Source organism: Chanodichthys erythropterus, chromosome 10 (assembly GCF_024489055.1).
Source record: "Chanodichthys erythropterus isolate Z2021 chromosome 10, ASM2448905v1, whole genome shotgun sequence".
NCBI lineage: Eukaryota > Metazoa > Chordata > Actinopteri > Cypriniformes > Xenocyprididae > Chanodichthys > Chanodichthys erythropterus.
In genome coordinates, this window is record NC_090230.1 from 15,782,182 (window position 1) to 15,808,544 (window position 26,363).

General features: G+C 38.8%; 1 protein-coding gene across 8 annotated transcripts in view; it reads left to right on the forward strand.

The window, feature by feature from the left end:
* The first annotated feature begins 793 nt into the window (after positions 1–793).
* The window catches only part of tle2a (TLE family member 2, transcriptional corepressor a), a 38,324-nt gene continuing 12,754 nt past the window's right edge, over positions 794–26,363 (forward strand). For 7 of the 8 annotated variants that reach the window (XM_067396196.1, XM_067396197.1, XM_067396198.1 and 4 more), the window contains exons 1-4: positions 794–1,271; positions 6,958–7,118; positions 18,044–18,107; positions 21,048–21,092. In XM_067396196.1, the coding sequence (XP_067252297.1) occupies positions 1,248–1,271; positions 6,958–7,118; positions 18,044–18,107; positions 21,048–21,092 (294 nt within the window). In that variant the 5' untranslated portion in view covers positions 794–1,247. Of the gene's footprint in view, positions 1,272–6,957; positions 7,119–18,043; positions 18,108–21,047; positions 21,093–26,363 lie in introns of those variants that run through there. The other variant, XM_067396204.1, reaches the window with a different exon arrangement.

The window sequence follows — 26,363 nt, forward strand, 5'->3', positions numbered from 1 at the left end:
ATAATGACCTGTCATTTGATGAAGTTTTTATATTTCAATATGTATATAAATGTGTAGGTGGTGTAATCATCACAAATAACTAAAGTCTCATTATAAAGTTTAAATTCATGAAAAAACGAAGAAATGTTGGCAGTTTAGTAACCTCTTTATTTCTAGAGCATTGAAACAAAAATTATTAATTTTTGAAAAACGTTTGTCTGCCAAATCAAGGTTAGTGTGGTGTGTAACCAATATGCAGGTAGCCATTTTGTTGTCATGTGACAACAAAACCTTATTGTGTCAAAGTCATAAAAAACACATATTTTTTCCCTACAGACTTTTCTATAAAAGTGCAAATTTTGTTCTTTTCAAACAGAGTAACCCAAAGGATGTCCTGAAATTAATAGATAAAAATATGTTTCCTTCAAAAACGTGATTAGGTTGTGTCTACTCAGATATTTTAGTGATACTTGACATTTTTGAACTCATTAAATCAGAATATCTGTAGAAAAATGATATATACATCCTTCAAGAATGTATTAAACCAACATAAACACAAACTAATTTTTAAACGGTTTCTCCTTTCAATCATCTCAGACATCCTTATTTGTCATTGACCCACATACATAAACAAATACAGCACTGAACAGATCAATCCATGAGAGTCTTATGGGTTCCTACTCCTACCGCAGCCTAAAATGAGTGTAACTTGAGAATTTAACCCTTTGCTTCTGGTTACCACAAGCCAAACCCCTTCTCTTTTAGCACAGGGGGGCATGCGTTTCTCTTGAAGAAAACAACTCGCATGTCCCATTGAAAAACAGCTGAGGATCGAAAGGAAGGAGCGGATGAGGAGAGAGAGGGAGAGAGAGAGAGAGGGAGAGAGAAGCAGACAAAAGAAGCTGCGGCTGCGTAGAGTGTCGCGTCTTGGGAGCACGATAGCTGGCCATCCACTCGGTTTCTTTATTATTTTCATCAGTAAAACACATCAAGGGCGGGGGAGCTCTGAAGGCCGAGCGCGTGCATTCTGATATTTCGAGGTGCGTCGCATTGAGGGACTCGATACCGGACTGGGCGCATCTTATATCGCGCGATAAAGCAGAACAAAGGGAGTCTTGAGCGAGGAATGCGCGAGCCGAGCCTGGCGTCGCCGAAACAGGGCCAAATGTTCTTCTGAGAGCCGCCAAAGGTGCAAACTCTTCTGAAACAACATTTAACACAAGACCGAAACAGAAGACCCTCAAACCGCCACAACCCCGTTATTCACCATGTTTCCCCAGAATCGACCCCCGGTAAGTTGCCCTTACTACTCTGTAAAATGACCGTCTGCTTGGTGCGCAATGCGCTTTAGTGCATTTCACATATAGGCTAAAACAAAGTGTGTTTGTACCCTTTGTCTCATCATTTAGGGTAAACGTTCACATGGATTGTGAAACTGTAGTTGGCCGAGTAGTGCTGCTCATCAAGATCAAATTAAACCACACTTAAATGTGCTTTTAAATGACTCTGTTTATTCAAGGTAGCCAATTCGATAATCAATGAAATCAATGATACTACTTTCCCGTTATTTTACTGTTATACCCCCTTACAGCTTGTAGGCAGATCTCTGATGTTTTTAACTACTGTAAGTTTCAGCTACTGTAATTTCAAGAGTGCCACAGGACATTCACCTTTCGTATGTTTCAATTTCATGAATTTTCCTATTTTCAGTACTGAATGAACCTCCAATGTTGACCACCCTTGGAAGCAGTTCTTTGGTTTTTACTTTATGGTCTTTTTAGTAAACATTTGTTCTTGTATGCTCATTTTGCATCATGTAACATCTCATAAAGCTATGAGACTTTAGTATTAGTGATGGATATATCAACTGGGCCAAGTGTTTGGCCATTGTGATGGTAATCGTCTGGTTGTGCTTCTTGGCCAATTAATAGATGCATTAGAGCTCCCTTGTGTCAGAAAAGTTTGTTTGGTTTCAGTGTACATTGAAATGTCTAAGACTAAAATGTGTATGTGCCTTATCACGTATATATCAGGTGTTTTCTCGGTCACTGTGCTCTCTAGTTATCATATTGGCGTTATTGACTGTTGAAAAGCCCATATTGGTTGACGACCATTTAATGAATGTCAGTTATAATTGAATACACCGGACTGATTGAATCAAACTATGTGTTAAAATCATTCCTGAGATTTCTCTACAGTCACCATACACCCCTCCCCCAGCACCCCCAACCTTCCCTAAGAATGCTTTGACATTCATTTCCTAAAGGATGGAAATTAGATTCCACTGGGGTGTGCAATTTTGTGATCTGAAGGAGATGCATGGTACATAGGTGAAGTATTTGGGTTTTCCACCCCTTTTAGATGTTGCTCTGCAGTGACCAGGTTGCTCGTTTCTTTTCTTATTTCTCTTTAGAATGAAAGATTGGTCCAACCTGTTTTTCCAGGGCACCTGGCTGCTTTTGAATATAGCCTCTTTGTGCTCACCTTGAACATCCTAAAACATGACAAGGTTGTTGGGATGTGATACAGCTGTTTTGTCATTTTAATAAGACAAGACTTCAGTTCTTCAGTCCAAGTCATAGTTTTTAAGTTTCTTGACAAAACCTGTTAGTATCCATATAAAAAAATATTTACTTTGGCACAGGCATTTAATTTAGTCAATTATGAGTGGATATATCTTGATGAAATTGGAAAAAGGCCTCATGCATTAAATAAAAGAGTTGAAACAGACAGAACCAACCCACACATTCCTCAACATGTGAAAAAGGTTAACACATGCAAAAATTACCATCTTGTTTAAAACAAGCATTTTAATACAAAACCTTTTGTTTGATGAATGGATGGCTTCAGTCAAAAATCTCTCATTTCACCTCTTAACCAAGACAACAATTTTCATGCTAATTAGTCAGTCCATCAGTTTTTAAAAGTGCTTTTAACACTGAATGAGAGAGTAAGTGGTTGTTGTACACAGTTTAACTTTTGGCTAATAGGGAGAGTCATATCTTTTAAGGGACTAAATAAGGTTTTTGTATTCAGGCAAAAGAGAGAAAATTAATTGCATCTGTATTTATATTGCTGTTTGAGTAAACTACGAACTAGATTCTTTACAGATGAGAATGCAATGTTCATCATTAGCAACTTCTTTTTATTATTACATTGCATATAATTTGACTACCAAGTGTAAATTCTTATTTCCCAGTTTGAAATGGTGGGCAATTCCTACCGATTGCCTACTGACACCTGCTGATTGGTTCTAATTCTGTCTTCTGGAGGGATCTGCTCCAGCCAAGATGTCTCCAACAGAGGAGCACTACTATCCTTCCTATATGTGAGGTATTTCTCAGTATTCCTCCCTGACGGTGATCCAATTTCTTCCAGCTTTCTGTTTTCCAGAGGAATCCAAGAGAAATCAGGGCATGGCCCTTTCCGGCCATGGCACATGCCTTGGCACCCTCAGCCATGAAGTGAAGCATTTTGGGCCAGGTTTGCAAAAGTCATTGGAAGAAAGTGTGGAATTCCTTGAAAGCGAAAGAACAAACAGGCTGCGGGTTACCTCATAAAGGAAGCACCTACAGCAATTACTACAGCTGACAAGCCAACGTTGCGGCGCTGCTAATGTATCCTGACAGCGGGGAAATTTGAATAACGAGCTTGCGGAGAGGGTAGAGAAAAGATGTGTGATGTTAATGAAACAGGTGCCTGGCACCATACTACACACCATGTCCCCTCCCCCCTCTAAGTAAGGGATTACTGGGGCATTCCTTAAAGCTCCATGCTGCCGTAGAGTACGGAATCAATGAAACAAGGCCACGCCTAGGTCAGGTTCCTGGGGAGGTTCTTTAAAATGCAAATGCCTGCTGGTTGTTGACACTGTAGTCGAAAGATTTCATATGCAATGCCTGAACTTCAAACGTTGCTGCAGAAAGCATCGCCTGGTTCCTTGGATTTGTATGTACACCTAAAAAGAGCTGCTACTTCAAATGGTTCAGAGATGCAGAAAGTCCATTCCAATTATTTTTAGCGTGTCTCCACCCCATTTCGTAGGGTGGATGTTTGTGATTTTTTTTTTTTTTTTTTTTTAAAGGAAAAACATGATATAATTAGTGGGGTTGCTGGTTCTCAGAAACTTAACTTGGGGAGGCTACCATGAAAAGACACCTAAAGAGAATATACAGCTGCTTTTTAAAGCACAGTTATAATTTACACTGTGATCTTAAAGATTTAGAAACTTTGGAGAATTCCAAATTGGGCTCTGTAGCAATACTCTGGGAATGGAAACGTCAAGCACATGGTCTGTTCTTTCCAAGTGATTTGTGTGTGAAAAGAGAAACCGCTTTATCAAAGGTTAGGCAACCGTGTTGACAGGTTTTGCGATGTCGGTCATCATGGCCGGCCGCAGCATTTCACAGGCTGTGTAGCAATTCTCAGATGTAGGCCATGTGGGAGTCTTGTAGGTCCCTCAGCCAGACCTCTGACAGAAGGAAAGAAGCTGTGGTTTGGACAGCTCAGTGGACACAGAAGCAGCAGTTCTCTCTCTGTGTATGATTGTTTGTAGTGTTTAGCAGTCTCTTTAGTCTTCTACATTTTGTTTGTGTAAGTGGGTGGGTAGGGGGATTTGGGAGATCATTATGGGTTGATGCAACACATCAACACACAATGTAATTAGAGGAAAAGAAATGAAAACATGGCATGCACACACACATTATCCAAGACTCATTGTGAGTGTGGTAAAGAAATGGACTTGGACGTGCCTATAATGTCTATACTAGGCTTTTCATAGTATCTAGTCAGCTCAAGCTATAATTTCCAGCAGACTCCCATCTTTATCCTGAGCTATTCCCTACTAAGGGTCATATGAGAACATTGTTATTCTTCACTATTTAAAATCATAAAGAGAGAATTTAGCCTTGATTGAAGTCACTGCTGCCTCAAGACGCCCTTTTCTTGTGTGACCTGTCAGCATGGCATAAGAGGTTTTAAACAGTTCAGTCAACTCTGGTATTCAGAGTTTTGCCAAAATCCAGATTTCTGTGACCGTGACTCATGCTAAGACAAGAGTGGCCAACAATGCTGATTATGTCCTGCCAGGTTAAAACCTTGTTGTGAAACTGTCAAGGTCAAGTGAGCCATTTATTGTGACAAACACCAAGGAAAGTTGCACAGAGGATTTGCAAGACAATTTAGCCTGAGAAGCAGGTTATAAGAGCATTGAATCAAAATGGCTGCCATATTGAGACTGGACACATAGAAAGAACCACAATAATGGCCTCTGAGAGGTAGTGACAATCTGGTTTTGGAAAACTGAATGTCTAATTAATGAACATTCAGTCTCCAAGAAGCTCCATGTGACTGGCTCTTTGGTCTCTGCCTTTCAGCAAAGGCCTGCTTTCTTTGTCGTTTCTTTTTTCTTTCTTCCGGAAGTCTCTTTGCACCTGTACGCAAAATTCAATAAAAAGAGGTGAATATCAGAGTGAGAGGCTGGGTGGGGTAGAGAGAGGAGATAAAGGGGAAGAAGGGAATAGAGCCAAGTGTCAATCCCCCTTCTTCCCGCCTCCCCCCGTCAAATGGCCTTCCTCTTGTTCTCCAGACTCTTTTCTTTGGCCTGTGAGAAGTAATTGTAGTGTGTGTGTGCTCCCTGCTAGGCCGGAGCTGTGAGAGCCTGGGGATCTGGACAGCAGATTGAAATGCAGGGCTGGAGAGAGGAGCTCGTTAGAGACTCTAACAATGCGGCGTGTCTCCCATGAGCTAAAGGCCGAGAAGCTCCATTCTCCCTGTGTAGTTCGGTCCCCCCCCCCAAACACCCCCCCCCCCCAGTACTCCAAGCCTGCTGCCCTGACACAGGGTGACCCCTTTTACCCACAGACACCCTCCACCCCCTATTTGATATTTGCAGCTACATCTGTCCCCATCCCTCCAAGATGAGCTTTAAGCTTCAACTGTTCATGTACCGTTTTCTTTTTTTCAGTAATTCTTGGCTAGGTCAAGACCGTTCCTGTGTTAATGCAGGTCACACAGACACTCATAACAACCTATGACACTTTGCCAACGGTTAGCCGCTCAAGTGTTTGGCAGTAAATGCGACTACCGTCAAAACCATGCTCCATGTTAATTGAAGTAATGGGGCTTTATGCACTTTCACATTTGATCAATCATGTCCCTTTTGGCAGTTTTTACCCTCTTTTAGCTCATTAGAAAAAGAGTTTCCCATGAGAAGTGTGAAAACCCCTATGAGGCGCAGTTGTGAGCTCGAGGACCTTCATCAGCAGAGGTGCTTGGAGACAGATAGATGGATGGACAGGCCATACTGTATGGCACGTAGGCTTTTGTCTGCCTGTCTGTCTGCATTACCCTGAGGACAAGCTCCTAATTGCTGGAGCCAGTGGATTTCAGCTAGCTTGGTGGGGTCCCATGCTGATGGGGTCTTCTTTCTTGCACCCTCTTCTAATCCATGCTTAATTTTAAACAAATGTCTTAATTCTAGCAGTGAACATGGACCCCACCCCAGTCCCACATCCCAGCACACAACCACTGTGATATAGACATGCACTTGCTGTAATGCTTTATCCTTTTACAATGGAGCCTATGTCATGGAACTACCCCAACCCCCATCCTCTCTCATTCTTTCATTGCTTTATCTCTTGTTCTGGGGAGCTTGTCTTTCATCAGTGTCCTTCATTTCTGCCTTGTGCACAGCACTCTTTATCTTGCTCACAGACCTCTATGCAATGAGTTCCTCAAATCATATTCACACTGAATGATTCTCATCAGTTCTGTAAATCGTCTGATTCTTGGAGAATGCAAAATGCCACTGTTTTAAGTCGGGTTTCATTACAAGTGATGAAACGATTATTGGCTCCAGGTCTATGTGTTAGGACAGAGTCTTTTGCAGTTGCCAGAAGTTAGCTTTAAGTGTACCTTTATTTTAAAAACTGTTTTAAAAAAGTTTCAGATGCTAAACCTACTTCCTCCCACCCCTAGGCACCTTTGCAACCACCCCCTGGGTCCTCGGCTTCAGCTGCTGCAGCAGCAGCCGCAGTCGCTGCAGCATCGGGGTCGACCCAACCTCTGAAACTCACTTACCCCGAGACTCTGGACCGCATAAAGGAGGAGTTCCAGTTCCTGCAGACACAGTATCACAGGTACAACCCTCTTGCTAATACATACTCACTAAGTTCTAAGATGTTCACTGTCAATATTATCGGAAAACATTTTTCCAAGCCTGAAATTTAGTCAACCCATGGGAGAATGTCTTTGCAGAATGTAATTGTAGGAAGAAGGCTATGAAGAAAGGATAAATGTCAGTGGTTACGGCGGTCAGGTTGCTTTTTGGAACATGGTAGCTGCTTGACAAAGATGATTGACTTCTGCCCATCCATCTAAACAACCAATCTGCACCAGGGGTGTCCAATCCTGCTCCTGGAGGGATGTTTTCTTGCCGAGTATAGTTCCAATCATTGTTAAACACACCTGAACTAGCTAATCAAGATCTTCTGGATTCCAGCGAAAATTCCAGGGAGGTTAGAGCTTAACTCTGCAAAACGGTGGCCCTCCAGGAGCAAGATTGGACACCCCTGTTTGACACCATCAGAATGTAGGGCTTAGAATTTTGTTAGTATTCAAAAGAAATCCCTTGCTCTAGCTTCTAAAAGGGGAAGGCCCACTGCTTTACACACATACAACTTGGTTCTGTGGGTTTGTTTTATGTGCACTCTGAGGCTCAGGAATGTGGCCAGACCAGGCATGACCCGTGTGTGATTTCTGGTAGGTGCTGGCATCCTCTCTGGTACGGTAGTCCATGCCCCCTCTGCACACTTGCACACCCCTCCTTATTACTGGCAAGCCTTCACACGGCTACAGCTTTGATTCCTCATGCCAGAATCGGCAAATCCACCCAGTCCCCACATTCCTATTGTTAGGTCTCTTCTGTTCCCGCCTTCAAAGTTCAGTCAAATAAGCTCAAAAATCCTCTGTACAAACAGAGTTCAGCCCTTCTGATGGCTGCAGGTTTTACACATATATCAGCCTGGATATTTATGGCTGTATTTTCTCAAAATCTTTCCTGGAAGCCAACAGCTAAGCAGTTATTTTGAGCACCTTTCTAAATTAATGGATAATACCACTCTCATGTGGCTCTGTATTGGTCTCCGAATCAGATTTTAAGAGTTGTTCATCTGCTCTTGGTTTTCGCAGTTAGCTGGTGCTCGAATATCTAATGAATCTGGCTCAAGCCTGACGCAGAGGGCCAAACACCTGCACACTTATCAAACTAGAGTGGGAGCCGTTTCTTGGTTTCATTTGTTGGGTGTTTATTATCATTAGAGCATTTCAGCATAAGTTGAATACTTTGCTCAAGGAATCATGAACTACGTTTGTGTTTCACAACAATCAGTATTGTATGCAAATACTACAGTCGCATGATTTATGAAAGTTATGCTGTGGGAGTTTGTAATTGGATATTAGTTTTAATTTTCAATGTGATTTGGGTCCAAATGAAATGGACAATGTGGTTAATTTCCTTCTTTTCCTTTTTTGTTTAATTTCCTCCAGCCAGATTTTCTAGCCAGTGCACAAAATGAAGAGCAAAACATGTGCATTAGGTGTGCAATTAATGCTTTTGTTTCATTCTAATGCTGCCACAGAACGTGATGGGAAATGAAGATTGGATGTACAAGGCTGATACCTCACAATTCAGCTAAGAGTAGAATTTTCTGAAAAGCTTTATCACGATTTTTCATCAATGGTACACAAAATGGGTAAATACTAAACCTCAAAATGAACAATTATGATCAATACCACTAAGCTTCTGCCATTAATTGACGTGCCCCCAACTCAAAGACTGGCTTCTAAGAAAATCCAGAGTTTCCCCACTGGTAATTACAGCCAGTATTGTTAATTTATGCTTATCTCGTAAATACCATCATTCCAACATGACAAAGGCAGCATTATAATTTGAATGTCAAACTGTGACTTCAAGTCAATGGGTGATTTTACAGTTTGATTTTAAATTTCTTACTAGCACTGTAATTACCCCCTGAATGGCACTTCACGAAGCATTACAATGTAAAGTCTAAAAATTGCAAACCTCCATTAGGGTAGGCAACAAGATTAGCAGCGGCCTTCCCATGGTGTTTCAGACGCTGCATTTCCCATAAGCATTCTCCTGCCACTGAGCTGGTCCCGCTCCAGGTAGAACGTGGCAGGCACACACGGGACGCGCCAGACAGACACAGACAGCTCTTGGCAATACGTGGCGTGGCTTAGATTTTAATTTTAGTTCTTGTAATTTGTGTCTGGAGGCTGATTGGTGTTGGATTAAAGGACAGGAAAGAGCTAAAGAGATTTGGCAAGATGAGCTGGGAAGAGGTGTGTTTGTGTGTGGGCACTGGTCTATGTGAGAAACACACTTAGGCCGAGGTCAGGTTACAGCGCAAAGTCCGGCAGGAAATGTGAACTGGGCAGGAACTGTATAACAAAGAGAGCTGCTTCATATGGTGTAACCATGCTGAGTTGCTTGCAGCACTGCACATGTTTTGCGTATGTCTCTGCATGTTCTCGATTGTGTGCTTAGGTTTGGGTGTTTTTTGTGTAGAAGGCCTCTAATCAGCAGACAGGAGGGCTTTAGACCGGAGGTTCTCATTACAGTAGTTTTTGCTTTGCCCAGCCCTTTTCAGAACACACAAGCTCACCTACCTTGCTAATGTGTCCTCTGGGTTTGCAATGGCTCAGACATGAAGACAACCAACCCACAGACAGCCACCCGCACAGAAACTGCTTTGCGCTGATACCCATGATATCTTCTGCCTAGACAGAGTGGACTTTTTAGTGGATTCTAGGCATCTTTATGATGTAGTCTGGGGTTTGTGGTTTAGGCCTGCTTTGCTGGATACATCTGTATGTGTGTGGCCCGGCATTCCCCCATCGAGCGTGTGTGTATTTAAGTGCATGTGTTTGTGGTGGGTGGTTTGGTTCGCAATTGCGCTTCAATGTTGGTGTATGTCTGACAGAGTATTTCATCAGGAATGTTTGCTATATACTTGTATCGATTTAGTTTTTTTTTTTTTTCTTGGTTTCCAGCATGTGAAATAACATGGTCACAGCCTTGTTTTATACCATTTACATTTTGCCACCTTAGTGTAAGGCTATTGGCATACAATACATAAGTACGCATTAAAAGGTTACTTCACTCAAAAAATGAAAATTCTGTTATTTATTACTCACCCTCATGTCGTTCCACATCAGTAAGACCTTCGGAACACAAATTAAGTTCTTTCTGATGAAGTCTGAGAGCTTTCTTTCCATCCATTGAGATCCAATGCAACTGCCACTTTCAAGGTCCAGAAAGGTAGGAATGACATCATTAACATGTGACCCCAGTGGTTTAACCTCAATTTTATGAAGTGACGCGAGTGCTTTGTTTACGCAAAAAAAAAAAAAGATTTACCACTTAACTTACAAAAATAGATCTGCAACGCGCATTCACGAGAGCTGCACAGCGCATGCGCGTTGTTCAGACTTGCTCGTCAACTCAATGCACATGGCAAGTGTTCATGAGAGCGTCACGACGTATGCATTTTGTGTTCACGCGAGAGCTGACATCGTTGCATGAACATGCTTTGGATAATATTATTTTGTAAATGAAGTGGTAAATTTTATTTTTAGTTTTTGCACAGAGAAAACAATCTGGAGTCACATGGAGTATTTTAATGACATCTTTACTACCTTTCTGGACCTTGGGGTGGTAGTTGCGGATCTTTATGGAAGGTCAGAAAGCTCTCAGACTACATCAAAAATATCTTAATTTGTGTTCCAAAGATGAACAAAGGTTTTACGTATGTGGAACAACATAAGGGTGAGTAATTAATGACAGAATTTTCATTTTTCAATTTTCAATTTTCAACCCTTTAAACCTCAATGTTGTTCAGGTAGGTAGCTAATCATAAACACCATTATACTGTTACATGATTAACATTAATCAACTTGTTCAGCAGTATTCTCTTCAAACTGTTGTTCCACCAATGACAGTTGTTGACCTGAAGAAGAAAACAGACCGTTAGCACCCCCCGTGGTAATGCAGAGAATATGTTGCTTTATGAATCTGCGATTTCCCAACACAACAAAGCATAAAATGTATTTGTCTTCATGCTCTAGCGCACATTTCAGGTTTCAAAGAGCGTATGAGTTTGTGTGTGCCACAAATGCAAATTTGCCACAAAGGCAAAACCTTCATCAATCCTCTCTCAGGCAGTAATGGGGTTTAATTTAGCTCTGAACTGGACTATTTCACTAACTAATCACTATGTGTGCATGCACTTTAAGCAGAGAGATGAAAAAGCACTATGAGAATACAGAAGACACAAGGGCTTTTACTAATGAGGCACAGGCATGGCAAATGAGGATGAGATCTGTGAGGAAGTGTCCTTACTTTCTCTAATTGGACTGATACTCCTTACCGTCAGACTGAATATTTGCTTTTTCACTCAAACTTTTCATTCAGATGCTTCACTTTGAGTCATCATTATAAATTCACTCTGTTGTGGTGTGATTAAAAGTGCAGTTAGCTTGTGTGTGTGTGTGTGTGTGTGTGTGTATAGTGAAGTAATGGTGCTTTGCTGGCAGGAGACAGCCTGCAGATTTGCCCATTCCAATGATCGTCTAATCAGCTGTCAGGGAAAGAAAGTTACCTTTCTTTTTATCCACCTTTCTTGTTGCATGGTTTTGATGTTTCGTAATTAAGGGTGGGAATATTTAGCTGTTGTTTGTGCCTTAATTTCATGTTCAGGCTTTTCTTGCATTAATTTGGCCGTCTCATGTTCTCACCAAAAGCATAGGGGAGTTACTATTTTTACATTTAATTTATGTGTAATTTTACTATTAGATTATATTGGTCATCTAATGCTCATTTAAAGTGAATTTTACATTTACACACATTAACATTTAAAGGATTTGTTCACTTTCAAATGAAAATTACCCCAAGCTTTACTCCCCCTCAAGCCACCCTACAGTAAGTGAATATGACTTTCTTCTTTCTGATGAACACAATTTGAGCTACATTAATAAATATCCTGACGCATCTGAGCTTTATAAAGGCAGTGAGCGATACCAACAGGTATGAAGCTGAAGAAAGTGGCTCCATCCACATCCATCCATCATAAATGTACTCCACACAGCTCCGGGGGTTAATAAAATCCATATTTATGTTATGAAGTTATGAAGTAAAATATCTAGCTTTTGCCAGATGGCATTCCGTATTCAACTTACGGAGAAAGTGTAAAACTCTCGCAGTTCAAAAAACTTACATTTTCAGTTATGACGCCAGTTCTGTTTTCTTTGTAAGTTGAATACGGAAGGCGGTCTGGCAGAAGCTAGATATTTTACTTCATAACTTGTTAAATATGGATTTTTTTTTTTATTTTTTATTTTTTTTACACAAACGCATCACTTCACTTCAGAAGGCATTTATTAACCCCCCGGAGCTGTGTGGAGTACATTCATGAAGGAGGCGCTTTCTTCAGCTTAACGCACGTTGGTATTGCTCTCAGCCATTATAAAGCTCGAATGCGTCAGGATATTTATTAATGTATCGCAGATTGTGTTCAGCAGAAAGAAGAAAGTCATATTCACCTAGGATGGCTTGAAGGGAAGTAAAGCTTGGGGTAATTTTCATTTGAAAGCGAACGAATTCTATGATTTATTTTACTCTTTAGTGGTTTTGTTTTTAATTTTAGATAAGGTAGTGTGGAATTTTAATATTGTTTTGACATTAAATGCTCAGTGCCGCCTCCTCTTTGTCTTACACTTATGACCTATTATTAACTAATTTTTGATCACCTAACAAGACATTTAACCATTCAAACACCATGATGGATGGTTATAAAAAAAAACACCACTAATAATTAAAGATGGGATCTCCTTTAAACAATCTTTTTTAATTGTTCGACATTAAGATCTTTTATTGATGACAATGGTGGCTAAAGCTAAGTTACCATGATAAATTGTTGTAAGGTATGGAACAACCAGTATTCAGTCATTTGTTTGGACTGGCAGAACCTTCCAGATTGTGTTGTTTATTGCTTGTTGAGGTGTCGTGCCTGCGTTTAACGGATTTGACCTTCTGAAGTTTAATTCCACATTAGCCTTGATTTACCCCTATAAATCCACTCCAGCCTGACGGCACGCTGAACTCTCCGCTGCGTTTTTCCACGTGGGAGACATTGCAGAATTTAAATGATCATATTTAAATCTCGTAACTATGTAAATATAAGCCTGAAAACAGATATAGCATCTTTATCCAATGAACCTGACAATATTTGGAGCTGTCATGCTGTTTTCTCCAACTTCCCCCACGATTTTGCACAAGGGAGCGATGTCTTCACCGCATCGCATAATTGAGGCCAACTCATTCAGGCGAGATGGGAAATAAATAAATAAGCAGAGACGGTCTCAGCGAAACGCGCACCGATAGATTTGTCAGTTCTCGGAAATCCTGCGACGGGGGTGACTTTTGCAGTGAGGCAATTCCAGTGTAATAAATTCTAGCAGGGGAATGAATTTAATCCTCCACAGCTCCCTCTATCACACTCTCTCATTTCCCGCACCCAACCCCCTCCCCACCAGCACCCCACGCCCATCATCCTCTGCGCTCTTCCTCACTCGCGGTGATAAATGAGTCAATTATCGACGGTTGTGCGCAGTCAGTGAAGGAGAGCGGATGTGCCGTTATTACCTGTTGCGGCGCAGTAATGTTGCGGTATTAATCATATTCTAATTTTCCCAGGCCCTCCCGCGCGCTCGCATAAATCTGACGCCTGCAAACAAGTCAGTGTGTGTGAAGAGCTGAAATACAGCCAGGAGATGAGAAAGTGTGTGCTGTTTTGATCTTAGTGGATTCAGTCTGGGTCTGTCTATCTGTCTTCTGTCTTATTCATTATCGGACTGTCTGTGAAGCTGTTGGTCTGTATTGTCTCTTTCTATAAATGACTTTTATTTCTGTTCATCTGTCTGTCTTTGACTTTCTGTGTGTCTCAAGGCCATAGCTACCTAATTTTAGTTAGGAAATAATCATTTTGAACTATTTGCAAATAATATTTTTATCACTTTGCATTAAAATATGCATATGTCAATATATATGTCAATATGTCGAAAACATAAAAGATTTTTTCTCTCTTCGCACTACATATTTGCCATTAAAACAGCCATATTTGAGAAAAAGTTGAGTTGTTACTAGGGCTGGGTAGCCTATTGACACAATTTTCATGATTCGATTCAATACTCGCATGCTTTCTATTCGATTACGATTTTGATTCGATTCGATATTTTGGATGTAGTTTTTCAGATACAGGTACATGGCAAATTTTCTAGAGGAAAAAAATCTCTCAACTAATGCTGTAAACTACACATGTTAAGTCAGTAGGTACTACTATAATAATATTGAAGGTTAAATTAACTTATTTATATACAAACACTTAAATTACACTCAATGATGTTTTTATTATAAAGTTTAGAATTACGTAGGCCTAATCATATACTCCAATTCATTTTTTTTTTGTTCAAACATGCATCAAATATTGAAGAACAAATTAAAATTATAATGAATAACCTATGTAACTGTGCCTATATTTATCAGAATGTTCAACGCTATCTCACGACCAATTCGTACTTATTCTACGAGGTGGCTATTTCGTATAAATTCATACGTCACTCGTGCGAATTCGTACGATTTGTCTAAACCCCAGTGACGGTTAGGTTTAGGGGTGGGGTTTGGGGTAGGTCATTCGTATGAATTCATACGAATTTGTCAACTCGTAAAATACGTACGAATTGCCGTGAGATCAGGTTGGAATGTTTCTCTCTAGTTAATTTTTCTAGCTGACTAATGAGTTTATGGTCACTGAATGTTTTTCTGAGGTAAATGTGACGTTGCGTGACATTGTTTACAAGCTGTTTTATTAACGTTTTTCCGAGGTTGAATTGCTGATTGAGCTATTACACGAGACATGATACGGATTTCGGTAAGATGTACTGTATTTTTTAACATACCTTCAGATGTTTGGTTATGTTTATTTCGTGCTGTAACTGGTATTAAAGAGGAGGAGAGGATGTTCACATGCGCTCGTGCTGCCGATTCTCTTTAACTGAGGCGCTACAGCACATTGAAGATCGGCAAAATGGCATTTATTTTTTGAATCACATAAGATGGATGTCATTTGAAATCTGAGACTTTGCTTCATATCAAAAGTAAAGCACAAAGATTGCTGCGATTTATTGGATGGGAGGAGCTACATTTTCTGCTCATTCATCAACAGAAAACAGACTAGACTAATCAATTCTTGGGATTTAAGAATCGATATCGGTTCGTAAAAATGAGAATCTATTAAAATCGAGAAATCAATATATATATTTTTTTTACCCAGCCCTAGTTGTTAGCCTACTGTCGGTCATTTAATATTTCTGTCACAAAAATTTACATCGGTAAAAATATTTATCTTACCTCACTGACTTTCAACGTTAAACTGGCGCTTCATGCTGGAATTCATGCTCTGCTTCTGTGATCAGTAAACCCTGCCCACATTGATTTGATTGGCCATCTCAGTCATTTTGACATTGAGGAGCACTGTTAGACCACTGAGGCAGACCAGACCTCTTTGTCATCCTAACAACCAGTGGCGTGGAGTGGTGTTCTGAAATGAGGCACATTTTTTATTTATTTATGAATTAATGTAAATTCATGTGCATTACTCTTAACGCTGACTCATCTTCCTTGTTAAATGAACATTACTTTACAGTATATCAAAAGAAACCAAATACAATACTATTTTGTAATTTTTACAATAACAATGTATTGTATTAAATGTTTTATTCATCAAAACCAAGTCAATCTCATCAAGTTAGTGTTTTAAGCATTTCTACATTCATTCCAAAATTATAACTAAAGGCAATAATAATTTAAACAATATATTTTGTGTATTGGTGTTTTTCTTTTTAAAGGTGCCCTAGAATCAAAAATTGAATTTACCTCGGCATAGTTGAATAACAAGAGTTCATGGAAATGACATACAGTGAGTCTCAAACACCATTGCTTCCTCCTCCTTATGTAAATCACATTAGTTTAAAAGACCTCCGGAAAACAGGCGAATCTCAACATAACACCGACTGTTACGTAACAGTCGGGATCATTAATATGTACGCCCCCAATATTTGCATATGCCAGTTCAAGGCATTAGACAAGGGCAGCCAGTATTAACATCTGGATCTGTGCACAGCTGAATCATCAGACTAGGTAAGCAAACAAGAACGATAGCGAAAAATGGCAGATGGAGCAATAATAACTGACATGATCCATGATTACATGATATTTTTAGTGATATTTGTAAATTGTCTTTCTAAATGTTTCGTTAGCATGTTGCTAATGTACTGTTAAATGTGGTTAAAGTTCCCATCGTTTCTTACTGTATTCACGGAGACAAGAGCCGTCGCTATTTTCATTTTGAAACACTTGCAGTCTGTATAATTCATAAACACAACTTCATTCTTTATAAATCTCTCCAACAGTGTAGCTTTAGCCCATTAGCCACAGAGCACAGCCTCAAACTCATTCAGAATCAAATGTAAACATCCAAATAAATATTATACTCACAGGAATCGATGCATGCGTGCAGTATGCATGACGAACACTTTGTAAAGATCCATTTGAGGGTTATATTAGCTGTGTGAACTTTGTTTATGCACTGTATAACTGCACTTATAGTAGAGCGCTCGATTACTCTTCCTACTGACGGCATCGTTCGTTCATTTAAACTGATGCGCGGAATGCCCACGTAAACAAGAGGCGGGATTTATCGCACAAACGAATCATATCTAATCATAACGCAATGGAGACATTGCCTCCTTTCACGTGACTTTCCCCCATTCATTCTCAATTACCCTCCACAAAACCCACCGCACGCCGGGAGTCTAATGGTTTTCTATGAGAACAAAGGGAGGCATGACTCCTGCTGTAACTTTACCTGCGGGTGTCGCTGTTGGGTAGTGTTTCCTAAGAAATACGAGTGACTTGTGCTCTTTTTAATGTCATAATTTTTAATATTTGTTGTTTTATAAGTAAAATGGATTTTCTCATCATATATATAATATAATATAATATAATATAATATAATATAATATAATATATATATATATATATATATATATATATATTTATATTTTTTTTTTTTTTTTTTTTTTTTTTATTTTTTTTTTTTTTTTTTTTGAGGCACTGCCTCCCTTGAGGAAACGCCCCTGCTAACAAAATACAGAGTGTTGTGTTGTGTAATGAAGTGCAGCAGAGCAGTGCAAGAATTTCAAATATTTAGGGGGGACAATTTGGCCATTTCTTATTATTGGAGGGCACTTGTCCCCCTCAGTGTCTATTGTGGTTACAGCCCTGGTGTGTTTCTCTCTTTCTGTATGTTTGTCTATCTTGTAGCCTAAATCTCTTTCTGTATATTATATGTTGGTTTGTGTCTCCTCCTGTCTGTCTTTCTGTTTCTGTCTGCTTTTTTTCTTTTTTATATCCATTTATATATCTGTATGTCTCTGTTTCTGTCTTGTATTTATAGACATAAGATTTACTATAACTGTCTGTTATTAATTTTCTGTCTTCATTGTCTATTTTAACATCTGTCTTGTGTCTTTCTATTAGATTTGTGTCTGTTTTTTTTCCATATCCATCTGTCTGTCTTTGCATCTATCTTGTCTCTCAGTTTGTGTCTGTCTTACTAGCCGGTCTCTTTTTGTCTTTGTCATCTCTCTGCCTTTTTATCCATTTGTCTCTGGGTCTTTGTCTGTTTTTCTTTATATCTTTATATATTTATGTCTATCCTTATGTCTTTTGCAGTTTGTCAAAGGCAACATGAATTACATTTATCGTGTTTATGATTTGACTAATAAATGTATCAATGTCTCTTATGAATCAATCCCCTTCACTTATAAGTAAATCAAATTTGATACAGCATGTCCGAGCACCAAAACAATCCAACAGAATCTCTCCACCAATCCAACAAAACATCTCTCTCTCTTTCTTCTGCAGTCTGAAGTTGGAGTGTGAAAAGCTGGCCACAGAGAAGACAGAAATACAGAGACATTATGTCATGGTAAGACAAACACGCATACACACACACATACACAACTTAGTTTTGCATCAGATGCGAGACGCATCCAAACACCAGACACCATCTTCCTTCAGCCCTCAATCAGAAGTCCTTCAAACGCAGCTCATCCATCACAGAGAATGAGTTTTCAGAGTCGCTGCCATGTGCCTCAGTGCCCACAGATATGGCAGCTATGTGCGCCTGGCATGCCATTTGCTCTTGGCAGACGGCTTAACCCCTTTTCTCTGTCCGTTTTCTTTCTCTCTCTTTTTTTCTTCTTGGCTCATATTTTTTTTAGTGTGGGAGTCGCCTAGCAACACCGTGGGCTCTTGGCAGAGCTGGTGAATACAACAGGCAGCTGTCAGGCCGGCTTCTTTTATTGCCAGGGTCTTTCTATCCCTCCGTCTCTGTTGTTTTTACCCTTTTCTAGCCACCTCTCCTTTCCTTTTCACTTGATTCTCTCTATCTAATAAAATTACACTTATTTGACTCTGCCATACCAGTATTTATCCAGCTAGCTAAAAAGGAATCATTTACTAAAAAGTCAAAATTGTTTACTCACCTTCATGTTATTCCAGACAAGTCTAATTGAAAAGGAGTTTTTGATGAATCAGTTGAATGATAAAATGACAAACAAAAAGGAGTCATTGGGTTATTTTTTATATATATATATATGTATGTATGTATGTATGTATGTATGTATGTATGTATGTGTGTATATGTATATATACACATAATATACATACACTATATTGACAAAAGTATTGGGGCACCCCACCAAATCATTGAATTCAAGTGTCCCAATCACTTCCATGTCCACAGCTGTATAAAATCAAGCACCTAGTCATGCAGACTGCTTCTACAAACATTTGTGAGAGAATGGGTCGCTCTCAGGAGCTCAGTGAATTCAAGCGTGGTACCGTGATAACTTGCCACCAGTGCAATAAGTTGTGAAATTTCCTCACTACTAAATATTCCACGGTCAACTGTTGGTGGTATCATAACAAAGAGGAAGCAATTGGGAACAACAGCGACTCAGCCACGAAGTGGTAGGCCACGTGAAATCCCAGAGCGGGGTCAGCACATACTGAGGCACACAGTGCGCAGAAGTCTACAAACTTTCTGCAGAGTTAATAGCTACAGACCTCCAAACTTTGTGTGGCCTTGAGATTAGCTCAAGAACAGTGTGTAGAGAGCTTCATGGAATGGGTTTCCATGCCTGAGCAGCTGCATCCTAGCCTAAGTGCAATACAAAGCGTTGTAAAGCACACTACCACTGGACTCTAGAGCAGTGAAGACGTGTTCACTGGAGTGACGAATCGCGCTTCTCTGTCTGGCAATCTTATGGACGATTCTGGGTTTGGCGGTTTCCAGGAGAACGGTACTTGCCTGCATTGTGCCAAGTGTAAAGTTTGGTGGAGGGGGATTATGGGGGTGTGTATTTAAATTTTTCATTATTATATAATTAAATAATTTATTATTCATTATTTTACTTTATTACTTTATTTATCCCTTTGACGCGTACGATCACACCGGTGTGATTAGAACATTCAGTGCATCACGTGATCAATTGCCAAATTCAAATGTGCGCGTCCATATCTAAACCAGAGATGGACGCGCGCAGCACTTTTCATATATCACAAATATGCAGTGTTTTCAACCACATAATGTTTATTTTAGGTTTCGGATGTTTAAATACATATAAGATGTTGTAAATCCAGCAGAACCTGCGGCACAAACTAACATGGCGACGCCCATAACGTGTATAGCTCAACTAACGCAATCATTATAAAGTTGTTTAAACAGCAAAACACATCCACTTTCACATATTTGACAATCGGAATATCAGATCTTTCATGTTATAGTTAACAAATTAGTGAATATTTTGAATAAAAAAGGAAAAGCAGATCATCAGTCATACAGCGCTGCGGTGTTTTTTTACAGTCTATGGACATGACAAGCAATGATGTTTAAACTTGCATGCGAAACGGTTATTTTATTTCCCAACTAATGACTCATCCGGGCTTTCCAATAGGTTTCACGAGTGGGGAATAAAAGGGGCGGAGCGGGGCGGGGGCGTGGCATCACGATGGTGTCTCTCCATCGTGATGTCGGTCAGCCATCACGATGGACGATGATATCGTCCATCGGCACAACCCTAGGCAGGTGTTCCAAAACTTTTGGCATTATAGTGTATATACACTCTCAAACCTTTTGTTAGATGCAAATAATATATTTGACAGCACTAGTATTCACATATTTTGCATCTCACCCACATCCAGATTCAAAAAAGATGCAGACTTGATGTGAGATTTGGTGAAGGTGAATATTTTCCATTAATACGGTCTTGAATTATGGTCTGTTGTTCATGTGAACTACATTTACACCTTTTTGAACCTTTTTGAAGGTAATCACTATGCACTGCCACTGTACAGCAAGAGCTGTATAAAAGACTCTTTAAATTAACTGCATGCAGGTTTAGAATGAAATTATGGTAATATGCGAGAGCAATGAGAGTACATAAAATCTTTTGCTGTTCTGATTCAAGATGGACTTTTGTGCTGGGTGAGAACCAGCTTCTCCATCCTATTTTGCAATGAATCATCTGCACAAACTGGTCTTGGATCAGTATTAAAGAGCTGTTTGCGGCAAGATCTGCAGTCACATCTAATCGTTTCAATGGGAAGCCATGTAATCAGAAATTTTGCATGCAGATTTCACAAGAAGTTCAAGTTGGTCTCACAAATTTGCCACCTTGACCAACAGAAACCTGCTTGGTTTGAAAGTGACTTTTGTGTGAGCTGTGCTTCATTCATCACTACACCGTTGAAAGTACACAATGGACCTCTTTTGCCTCTTTTTCCATCAAATAATGAAATTGATCAACATTTAAAACTTACTTTCTAGCATGTGTCAGTTTAATGATATCCTCTTCTTTTTCAGTACTACGAAATGTCCTACGGCCTCAACATAGAGATGCATAAACAGGTAAGTTTGATGCTTTCCTTTTTTTGCTGAATTAAAAAAATAAATTTGTAGCAAATTTTTCAATTATGCTGAAGCCAAAAGTCTTGTAAACACCTTAACATTATTATTTTTTTTTGTGGAATGATGATGATGATGATGATGATGATGATGATGATGATGATGATGAGTTGACATTGTGGGCCATCCCTAGTTACATACATTCAAACACTCAACAGTTTGAATGTGGGCTGCCGGTGTAAAATGCCTGTTCGATGTCACTTTGTGCTGGAGAGTTTTATTATTCCTTTTATCTTTTGTAGGGTTCATAATTCAGATTCAATTATGCAGGAATCTTTTTTTCACAGCCGTTTTATATAGTTGAAATCCTCTTAGGTCTGGCCCGTGGCACTTGTTTTAAAATTAATCTGCAAACAAACTAATTAGATCAACAAATAACGGCACACACTCCCCTTTTCCCCACACACACACACACACACACACACACACACACACACACACACACACACACACACACACACACACACACACACACACACACACACACACACACACACACACACACACACACACACACACTGTCTAAAACTAGCTAGCTGTGACTTTCTCGCTCTCCTTCCCCATAAATTGCGTACTGCATCTGCATTTCCCGACCTTCCTCGCTCACACTCTCTCTCTCTCTCTCTCTCTCTCTCTCTCTCTCTCTCTCTCTCTCTCTCTCTCTCTCTCTCTCTCTCTCTCTCTCTCTCTCTCTCTCTCTCTCTCTCTCTCTCTCTCTCTCTCTCTCTCTCTCTCTCTCTCTCTCTCGTGCGCAGATGTCAGGTCAGTTTAAATTAGGTCAGTGCTCTCGGAGCGTCTGTTCTCTCCCTCCGTTTCAATTGCGCTTCTTTTTTGACATGCTCTACGAATTCCCTTCTCTAATGTAACTCCCCCTCCCTCATCTTTCTGCGTCTCGCATCACTCTGTAATTTCTTTAACTGTGCCTTTCTTCTAGCTTCTTTTTTTTCTTTCTCCCGATTTCTCCTCTTTCGCTCCCTCCTTCCCGCCCTCCCCTTTTCCCTGCCTCCCCCACTCTCTCCTCTGAAGATGTCATTTTGTAGTTGCCGTTCCCTAACAAGAAATCATTGTGTTTCCCTGAGGAGGGCTGTGATGGATAGATATAGAAGAGATGGGGGTGGGGGTCTGTTCCTCCTTTCTTTCTTTCTTTTTTTTTTTTGTGGGGGGGTGTTCTTCGCACAGCCAGTAATTCACTTAAAGGGAAAGTGGACTCATTTATTTACTCACCCAAAAATATATTGACATACAAAGAGGCATTTTGAAGAGTGTACTGGTCGCTCTTTAACAGGCATTTACAGTGAATTAAAAAAAGGACGAGAAATTGTGCAAAAAAGTAAATGTTGTTTTACTATAATTGAGATACTATTACAGTTTTTATTAATTTTTATATATATATATATATATATATATATATATATATATATATATATATATATATATATATATATATATATATATATATATATATATATATATATATATATATATATATATATATATATATATAATTGTTTGCATTTTCATTTTGAAGTTTAGTAATTTTGTTGTTTTATTTTATTATTTAAATAATTGAAATTATTTTTATTTTCTAGCCAAAAATACGTTTTTTGGGGGATTTATATTCTCATTTATATTCTCATTTATAAGGGATTTATAAGTGATTTTTCTGATCCGTTTCCGAAAGAATGTTTTGTTCCAGTGTTTAGCTGCTTTTTTATATTTACTATTACAGTATTTATTAATATTTTGAATTAGATTTTATTTTTATGTTTAGTTTTCATTTTAATTTATTTTAATTTTTAGTAATGTGCTTTTTTATATTTCAGTTTAGCTTTATTTTTTAATTAGTTTGAGTAATTTTAATACTTCAGCCTAAACGTGTTTTGAGTTAATTGCAAGGGCAGTTTTTCAGTTTTATTTTATTATAGCTTTATTTCAAATAAAGGAAATTATTTTAATAGTTATGGTTGACAATAACAGTTTTGTTAATGAATATTAAGGCTTTCTCTTACACACTAAAAAAAATGCTGGGATAAAAAAACACCCAAGTTGGGTTGAAAATGGACAAACCCAGCAGATGGGCTACTTTTAACCCACCAGCCCAATCTGCTGGGTAGTTTTATTTAACGCAACTATTGTTTAAAAATTACTGTATTACTTTATTTATTAACCCAAAATAATATGTTGGAAATTAACATTTATTAATATGTTTTATGAATGAACATTTATTAAATAAGTTTAATGAATAATAATTAAACAATTAATAATAAATGTTCATTTTAAGCCACCATATAGTAATTTTTAAACGATAGTTGGGATGAAAATGGACAAACCCAGCAGTTGGGTTAAATGTTTGCCCAATGTGCTGGGCAGTTTTGTTTAACCCAACCACTGGGTTTGTCCATTTTCAACCCAACCTGGTGCAAAGGACAACTAGATGTCGACTAGATGATTTTCTGTGAATTTTGACTTAAAATTTGTCTGTTCACCAGATAAAGCTATTGCATGACTTGAGACATGACTTTAAAACAGTCGTATGAATCACTTTTATTATATTTTTATGGCATTTTTGTGTCCTTTTGATGCTTGAAAGCCCCAGTCCTCATTCATTTTAATTACATGATAAAGAGTGACCAGCACAATCTTCAAAATATCTTATGTGTTCCAAAAATCATACGGAACATGGAACATGAAAGTCAGACATTTGTGAGTGAACTCTCCCTTTAAGTGAAATTTTGTGGCATGTGGGTGAACATGCATATTACAATATTAATTTATACCTGTTGGCAAAATAAACAGCCGTGGGGAGGGTTGGCCTCAGCTCGGGGGAGCTCTTGTTTGGGTTGTTGGTTAAAGATTACAATGTCCTTAGCATGGCAACCCCCAGCCCTGCCTCAAAAGACACAGCAGCTCAATGGGGCAAGACCAGTGACCTCACAGGGGGAGGCGTCACTCCTCTCGGCTGGACCGAAGCAGCAGATGCTGGGCATGAATATTTCAGGCATCCTCTCTCCTCACTGTGCAACAATTAGCATGAACCAGATGTGGAGGGCTAAAATATTTACTAGCTGTGTAAGCCGAGGTAGCGGGTTACACTTTTGTGACGTCTTGGTTGGTTAGATGTGTTTTGGAAAGAATTGCATATTTTCCTATTGCTTAGGCATTTAAGTCTGTAACTGTAGTTTCCACCTCAGCCTCATGCTCAAAGATTGTTCATGGGCTGCTTGATGCTTTGTGCAAGAAAAAATGGTAATAGTTGATAGTGATCACTAATCTAATTGGCTGGTTTTATATAATTTCTTTCAATTTATGGTTTATGGCAATCAACTCTTTGGAAAATGATTAAGTAGATTTGTTTGTAAAAGGTAGTTGCAGGTAAACAAATTTTATTATTGTAAGCAACGTAAGTTATGTACAGATTTTCTCACTCTTTATGACAAACACAAATTGGTTGGTCACACTAGATTTCAGTCGGAGTCTCTTCCTGTCTGAGTGGGCAGTTGAGTGTTGGGCATCACTAAATAAGCAATGTTTTGATGTCTTAATAGTTGTTGCTGCATCTAAACTATTGTATAACTACTATTACTAATACATTTAATAATGTATTTTATCAAACAGTATTATATGTATTATTATTAGTAGTAGTGCTAGTTATACAGTGCACAGCATAAATGAGTGCACCCCCTCTGAACAAATACAAAAGATGTATTTTCTTTATGATCACTTTAATACATTTTTGTTTTGCCATCTTTCCATGAATTGTAAAACATATACATAATAAAAACTATGAAATATGTCATTAATAGCCAAAAAAAAAAGTAAATTAGCCAGTTTTAAGGATTGCAGAAATGAGTTCACCCTAGATTTAATTCAACAAATGTATAATAATCTATTACTTAGTATGCCCTCCATAATTTTGAATCTACTGCTCTGGCACTGAGTATACAAGTTCAAGACAAATTGTCACATCTGTCCTGTTTAACTCCTGGATGATGAGCTCCTTAAATGCCCTGATCTTTAATGGGGAGTGTTGCTCAACTCGTCTCTACAGAATCCCCCACAGGTGCTCAAGAGTGTTAAGATTGACTGCAATACATGTCCACAGAAGGTTTTTTACCTTGGGAGAATGCATATCCTCATTGTCATGTTGAAAAAATGCCCAACAATGCAGGGAATGAGGAAAGGGAAACATCTTCTGTTTTAAGTTTGTGTATTAAATTACACAGTGGTGTGGGAATTCATGACAGCATTGATAAAGCAAAACTCCCTCACACCTTCAGCACTCATACATCCCTATATAAGAGCTTTACTACCACTGAACTTTACTGTGGGAACCAGGCACTTCTCACTGTACTCCTCCTCTAGCAACACCACAACATTTTGGATGCTGTTAGATCCAGAATGATTGATTTGGTCTTACTTGGTTTCGGTGAGGAGAACAACCATGCATGTCATTTCTGTAGGCTGCATCTTACTCTGTGAGATAAACACTCACTCTTTTCATAGCTTTTGCTTGGTATTTCTCCTGCTCTTTGTCTAGCAAAAAATCCCTCATCACTAAATGAAAGCTTAAAATGAAGGCCTGATTATTTCAGGGGCCTTGTCACAAGTTCATTATTTTTGAATTTCTGTGTTGCTTTTGCTATATTTTCACACTTAAAACAATGATTTGGTAATCCTCTTGAACCACTGTCGTCTTTTGTGCTGAGAAATAAGTCTCCTGACAGTTCTCTCCTAAGTGCTTCCATTATTGTCAGCATTAAGTCTGAGAATGATTCAGTGAGCTATATAACACTTTTAATTTTAAAACATACACCTGGAATTTTTTTAGTTTTATTTAGTAATTTTTAAGAGCGTGTACTCATTTTTGCTACAAAACATTTTATCACCTTGATAAGAAAATCTTATTTTCCTGAATAATTTTGACATGCTTCTTTGATAGCTGATTTAACAGACTTGCTGTAACATTATATCTCTAAAGAACCCTAACATGTCTTCAAAGTAATTGAGTAATTGCTGACTTTCAGTAGTTTCAGAGGGGGTTTACTCATTTATGCTGTGCACTGTACATTAGGTGCATAAAAATATATAAATTTATAGACAAGAAATCAGCCACTATGTGGCGCTAACGAGTTTTGTGCCCCTGTAGTCACATGGTGTTTCACACATACACAAAATATTCATATCATTTGTTAGATCTCTTCATTCTGAACAAAT